This window comes from Ochlerotatus camptorhynchus, unplaced genomic scaffold (genome assembly GCF_037179485.1).
Source record: "Ochlerotatus camptorhynchus isolate MF236.1 unplaced genomic scaffold, CSIRO-AGI_Acam_v1.1 ptg000216l, whole genome shotgun sequence".
NCBI lineage: Eukaryota > Metazoa > Arthropoda > Insecta > Diptera > Culicidae > Ochlerotatus > Ochlerotatus camptorhynchus.
Window position 1 is genome coordinate 1310457 of NW_027040706.1, and position 7214 is coordinate 1317670.

Genomic DNA, 7214 nt, shown 5'->3' on the forward strand with positions numbered 1-7214 from the left:
AACGGGAGGGGAGGTTATAGGGTAACTGGATGCGAGACTATAGGGTAACGAGATATGCTCTCGGTCTATGCTCTTTTCCGCATACATAGTTTGTGTTTTTACAAAAGTTCAGGGATCTTCTTAGAAATCAATGAAAATTCGTAGAAGCAACGACTTAAGACAATCATTTCAGGAAACTTCGAAGATTGGTGGGAAACTTTTTAAAAGTTTAGAAAATGTTATATAACTTCAAGAAACTCCATAAATTTTCAAAAATTTCGTAGCAACATAGAAAACATTTTAAAATTTCAGAAACTTCGTAGAATTTCTGGAGATTTTTTAAAAGGGCAACAAATTTTATATGAGTTTATAGGAGCTACACACTTAATCACGGTTTCCCTGTTCGGTATATTTTTTTTTTACAGTTTTCAAACTGTAAATCACAAAAATTACCGAACATTCAGCTATTTTAAATACAACTACTGATGTTCGGTAGCTTTTGCAAAAAACTACTGAATACGGTAATACAAATTACTGAGTTTACGGTAAATAAACAGCTTTACGGCGAAAAACTAAAACTCAGTAAAATAACACCGAGTTTTCGGTACTGATTATATTTTACTGAAACAGTCATCAAACGAAATTCCAGTGATGATCACATAGGAGATACATACATTTAGGCTATGTGATCATCGATGATCAACCAATGATTTTTGTGATGTTCGAGAACTTCTAGCGATTCGATCTGCTTATAACTTTAAAGAAATAAAGTTTAAAGATTATTTAAACTAACTCATTGATTATTTTGGTGCCGCAATAATTGTTGACATGCTAAATAATGTTTCGAAAATGACCAATTTCCCATACATTTATGTATGCGTCCTTGTATTTATTTCCGAAGGAGAAAAACACATTTCCATTTATTCTCCTACGTATATGATGCAATTGTTTCTTTCTCAGGCTCATATTGTAGCATGATAATGTGGATTCCAAACACACATGATATAGAATTCCTCTGATTCTTAGATTTATAATATTATTTTACCATATAAAAATCGAGAAAATTCCAACCGGAATATTTTTCATGAACCTGCCGACTCTGACTTGGCAATAGCGTGTCTCAACAGATTAGGCCAATGATAACTAATTATGTTGTTAAGTTATTTAACTAAGGGTCAAAGTTATTATGTCTTCCAAAATGATAGAATATAGGAATTCCTGTTCAAAATACCAGAGAACAGTTATAACATTTTTTTTATTTCTACGATCTTTTCAAACAGTTTATGCCATATGACCATTATGCCAAATGACCGTCATATTTTTCGTTTTTTTTACTTTACATTTTATGCCGAATGACTTGTTGGTAAATGAGGTAGCCCCAATATTAAGGGTTACCACGAACTTAAGGGGAGGAAAACAGAGCTATAAATGGAAAGGTTCTCATTTTTTCTACTGGTGTGCAGATCGCAATAATTATAGTAATTGTTATTACATATGATTATTATTATTATTATGTGAAGTTAAAGACAAAACTGAATATACTTGCGCAATGAATGGATGCAAGAACGGTGACCACTTATACTGGTTTGTAGTCCAATTTGCTTTCCAGTCTTTTGTTGTCTGCGACCTTCCGAACGGCCTTCATAAAGTCCTCTTGAATGACGTACTCCCGTTCAGCACGTATAGCAAACAAACCAGCTTCGGTGCACACGTTACGCAAATCAGCACCATTGAAGTTGTCCGATAATTTCACTACCGCTTCGTAATCGATATCACCGTGCTTGGCAATTGGTCCGGCGTGGATTTTTAAAATTTCCAACCTGCGAATAAATTCACTCATCAGTAAAGGTAAATCAATTTCGTACCAAACTCGCATACCTAGCTTGCTCATTGGGAAGTGGGATTTCAATTTTCCTGTCCAAACGTCCAGGACGTAGCAGAGCTGGATCAAGCGTATCTGGCCGATTGGTAGCCATAATCATCTTGACCTGTCCCAACGAATCGAACCCATCCATTTGATTCAGCAACTCCATCAGCGTACGTTGAATTTCACGATCCGCTGATGTTCCCTCGGAGAAACGTCGTCCTCCAATAGCATCAATTTCATCCATGAAAATTATACACGGCTGGTGGTCTCGAGCATAGTTGAACATCTCTCGAATCAAACGAGCCGATTCTCCGATGTATTTATCAACAATGGCCGATGAAACGACCTTTAGGAAATTTGCATCCAGTTGAGAAGCGACAGCTCGAGCAAGCAATGTTTTCCCCGTTCCAGGTGGCCCATACAATAGACACCCCTTGGGTGGAGTTATTCCTACACGAAGGAATAGCTCCGGATTGAGAAGTGGTAGTTCGATAACCTCACGCAATTCACGAATCTGTTCAGACAAACCACCAATTGCGGAATATGTAACTTCTCCTGGATCTTCGTGTGACATGTTGTACACCAAAGGATCAACCTCCCGAGGCAGGTATCTCATAATCGTTAAAGTGGTCATATCCAGTGCTACTCGAGTTCCCGACTTCAGCTTGGTCTTATCCAATTGCCTACGGCATCCTACCACATATCGAGGGCCATTCGTTGCCTTTACAATGAACTTGTCCTCCGTGAGCTGTTTCAATACTTCTCCCACGATCTGGCCGACGCTTTGCAGTGCCTTCAGGTCATTTTCCGACTTATCAAACTGTTTTGTAAGCTCCTTCAAAGATTCTCGCACTGCAAGTAAATATTGCGAACAATCATGACAAATCATTTTTCCGCACATAACCTCCATATTAGAAAGTTAAACAAAAAATATACAAAGCAACTTACACTCCTTTAACCTGGATTCCACTTCCTTGTGATCTAACAGCTTCTTCCGATAATCTTGGAGTGCTTTTTCACGAGTCGGTTCAACTGCAGTAGTCATTTTTACACAATTTTTCAACAAAGTCTGGAACGAATTTGTTTTCTTTCCACAAACGACGAATCAGTATCTGATCGCTCTTGCTTTGCCTGACGTGCATCAGAGCTGTCAAACTAGAGGGTCACGCTATTGCAGAGCTGCCAGGTGGTTTTATAAAAAATCTGTATCCACTCTATTAAAAAATCTGTATTTTCTGTATTGACGATTTTTTTCTTAATTAATCATGTTTTGTTGTTTTACAAATACAGTGCATACAAAATAACCATAAAAAGTGCTTAACCACCTATTCGGGCTATCTTACTAATCATACGGGATATAATTGCGCCATTTGTGATATCTTCCGTACTTATTTATAAGAGTGATATGAAGCCGTTTGAAAATGTATGGAGATTTTAGTTTCTATTCCTTATCTTCCTGATAAGCAGTTTTAAATGCAAAAAAGTGCACGAGTTCATTACTATTTGATATTTTTAATATAGATGAATACAATTAATTACATCATTTGTGTGGTAGTTACACCGAAAAGTCGAGAGATGTCGCCCCGTCAGTGCTGGTAAAATCATTTTTGCAGTATGGAGAATATCAGAAAATCCGCAATTTCTTACGCAATACATTTTCAATGCAAGTAAAATGTTTACGAGTACTTGTATTTGTACCATTTTAATGTGCTCGGGCACTTTTCTTGTATTTAACATACATGCTTATATTGGAAATATTCAATTAATACTGTAAATCCCCATACAATCTCAAATCGTTTACTACCAGCTCCATATGCATCCGAAAGCGGTTGGTCCTCTGGGTGTGAATGCTGTCAAAAACACCATAACATTCATTTTATAAAAATCTGTATAAATCTGTATTGTAATTTAAAAATCTGTGATAAATCTGTATTCTGTATCGGGTCTGTATTAAGATTAAAAAATCTGTATAATACAGATAAATCTGTATAAATGGCAGCGCTGCGCTATTGTGAGGCTACTCAGTGACTGGGTAGAACGCACTCATTGTTGCCTGCTGTATGGAGTACACAGAAAATGAAAATTACCCAAAGCTTGAGTTTAAACAACGCAATATTAAGCACGCTAACTTGAAAGTACTCATTAATGAGTAAAAAAAGACCCATTTTGAAGAAAAGTGGCTTAACTCATTAATGATTAAACAATTTTACCCATTAATGAGTATCTGTTACCCATTAATGATTAACAATTACTCATTAATGGGTAACAGATACTCATTAATGGGTAAAAAATTTACTCATTTAATGAGTTAAGCCACTTTTTTTCAAAATGGGTCTTTTTCAAGCATTAATGGGTACTTTCAAGTTAGCGTGAGTAAAACCGTTATAGTTACCTCTACACGGAGATGAAAAGCTACACGGAACCGAAAAATCTCGCGTCACTTTTCAAATAGACCAATGTAACAAATATAAATAAATCGAGTTGAGCGATACAAACTATTGCTCTTCTGCCATTGTATGTGATACAAAAACATCCATCCAAATTTACTTTAATTTTTTTAAGATAATCATTGATCAAAAATTGTCCAATGTACAGTTTGAAATGATGGGTACATGATTGTTACTTCGGTCATTCGGACTGCCTAACATGATTGGTGATCATTTTCCAAAGGCGGAGCCAATCTATAGTTAGGTACTATACTCTGAAATCTGTGAAAGTCCAGTATCATGTAGACAAAACGTCCAATGTAACACTCATTGATTATGTCATTGAGAAAAATCGTCCAATGTAACATGTCCGATGTACAACTCGACTTGTCAAAACGTCCTATGTGATTTTTTCTATGTTGTAGCATGAAATTCAAAGTAAAATTGTGATTTTACCGTTTCTTCTGAATTTTCAACGTTATTATATGCTGACTACATTAAAAATAGTAATGCAAAATGTATTGTTTTTAAACAGTTAAAATAATAATGTGTCGAACTTCAACTTCGATTTTCTCAAAATGGTGGATGTTACATTAGTCTATTTGAAAAGTGACGCGAGAAATTACCTAAAATTAAGTTCTTTTCACTCATCTCCCATGTTCCGTTCAATAAGCTAATATTCAGTAAACTGCTTATAGTAGTTTACATTTGACTGCGGCAAAAATAATTACTTACTCGTATGTATTTTCTACCCAAAATTAAGTTCAATTGACTCAAATTTGAGAATATCTCAGTGCTAACATTTGAAAACGGCACAAAAGCCATTTGTAAACAAATGGTTTGTGGGCCCTTTACTCACTACTTGAAGTACACCCACGCGACACAACAGCAACATCGGGTAGGGGAAATTTTCCCCTTCCTGACGATGCTGTTGGTTTGCGTGGGCGTTCTTCGGGTAGCGAGTAAAGGGCCCACAAACCATTTGTTTACAAATGGCTTTTGCGCCGTTTTCAAATGTTAGCACTGAATCTCATATACTCACTAGTAGCTTATTGAACGATAGTCATGAGAAAGTCGAAACTCTCGTTCCATTTTTGACAACAACAAAAAGTGAGAGTGGGATGCAAAACTCAAAATTACCCAAAATTTAGTAAAAAGAACTTAAATTTAGGGTAATTTTTTTTCTCTGTGTACCTAAAATTAAGTACACTCAAAAATATTATAATCTAAAGAGTATAAAGGCTACGCTAAATCACAACTCTCCAGGCCCACGCACATTAGATCCGGATCGGACGCGTTGCCGCAAAGTGACAGCTAAATCTATTGTCTAACTGTTAAATTTACGTCAACGCAACGCAAACGGATCTAATGTGGGTGGCATAGCTTGGTATAAAGGGAGAGAATATGAACTTAGTGGAAGCACCATATTCGAAGCGTCCCTAAATAGACGCACTCAATAATGTTCGACTATTTTAATGGTGTAACCACAAACGAAGTGACAGACGACTAACTGGCGAAGAAATCCATTTAAATAATGTGGTTCACTGTAATAGAATTTTCTTGGAAGCTTATGCCATCATCCACCAGATGGGTTAGTTTTTTTGTTTTGATTTGAACAAAGTTGATTTTGTGTACAATGATTCTTTGCCAGTGTGCAAAGAGTGCGTATCATTTTGTCATTTTTTATGCATTTCAGTTTTGAGTAGAGTGAAAGAGATAGAACCAAAACATTCTAGTACATTTGGTGAAAATGCTAGTTCAATCTAGTAGTAGTGTTGCCATGTGGTACAATCCAGTAGTAGTGGTGTTGCCATGTGGTACACTGAAAAATTGCAATAGCAGGTCTCCGCTCCGTCTGTCACTTCGTTTGTGGTGTAACCAAGGTGACTACATATAGGTGTTCTAATGTGTCAAATTCATGATTCAGCCAGGTTGGATTTTTGATTGAGATAGCGACCGAGTTTGTTTACAATTTGCTCTAAAACCACACTTTTCCACCCCGCGACCTCCTTGCCTATATAGCGACAAAGCTGTATCACCATTTATATACCCACCATGAGCTGAACATTCGGTACACTGATAAATTGAACTATTCCCATTTTGCTTGAAATTTAATCAATTTGACATTAAACTCAGTTTAATCATATCGAATGATTTAAAATTAATCCTCTCTTTCTAAAAAATAAGCATCTGATATTAATCCCAGTTTAATCATGGTTGATTAGATTGTAGATTATGTTTTTTTGAATAATTTTTAATCATTTTTGATTCTATTTTAATAATTTTTTATTGAATTTTAATATTTTTAGATTATATATCAGTATTGAAAAAGAATAAAATTTAATACTGGAAAGATTATTTCGAATTTAATCATGCATTACCACTACCGAAGTAATCACGGCTCGGACTCAATAAGGTGAATTATTAATTTACAGGCAACCAATTCGCGATATATTCCACATAAAGTTGATCGATGTTACAAAACCATTCATGGGCCTTACTGACTACCATAACCATTACCATTAATGTTCTCAAACCATAAGTAAAAACGTTCTAATATAGTTCTCTTTCCGAAAATGTATGGAGAAAACAAGAATTTGAAATGGTAATGGTTCTTAACGACCCATTATTTGTAAGGTCCGCTTCCTAAAAACCATAATACATAAGGTTAAAACTTTACCACACAAACGTTCATGTAAGGTTCCAAAACCATTTCAGTTAAAGTTAAGGAGGGATTATAAACAATTTATGACCATTATCGTTAAGGTCAATTTATGGTTCGCGTTTATGCGGGAAGTACCGAACAAGATTTAATAAATTTGGTGTGTAGTTTCCATTTAACACCAGCAAAAAACTTACCTACTATTAAGTATATTCTACCCAAAATTAAGTTTAATTCACGTAATACCCTGGACAGACTATGGCTTATATCATGTAATATA

At 35.5% G+C, this 7214-nt stretch overlaps 1 protein-coding gene across 1 annotated transcript; it reads right to left on the reverse strand.

Annotated features, from left to right (window-relative positions):
* Positions 1–1508: 1508 nt before the first annotated feature.
* Rpt4 (Regulatory particle triple-A ATPase 4) lies at positions 1509–2974 on the reverse strand. Its single transcript, XM_065224811.1, has 3 exons — positions 2795–2974; positions 1858–2698; positions 1509–1799 (listed from the first exon to the last, which is right to left on the reverse strand). The coding sequence occupies exons 1-3, from the start codon at positions 2889–2891 to the stop codon at positions 1556–1558; spliced, it is 1182 nt and encodes a 393-aa protein (XP_065080883.1). The 5' UTR covers positions 2892–2974; the 3' UTR covers positions 1509–1555.
* Between the last annotated feature and the right edge of the window lie 4240 nt (positions 2975–7214).

Coding starts and splice junctions, on each gene's coding strand:
- Rpt4 (XM_065224811.1), bottom strand. CDS start 2,891: ATGACTACTGCAGTTGAACCGACTCGTGAAAAAGCACTCCAAGATTAT. Junction 2,699..2,794: donor GGAATCCAGGTTAAAGGAGT/GTAAGTTGCTTT, acceptor ATTTACTTGCAG/TGCGAGAATCTTTGAAGGAG. Junction 1,800..1,857: donor CTTCCCAATGAGCAAGCTAG/GTATGCGAGTTT, acceptor ATTTATTCGCAG/GTTGGAAATTTTAAAAATCC.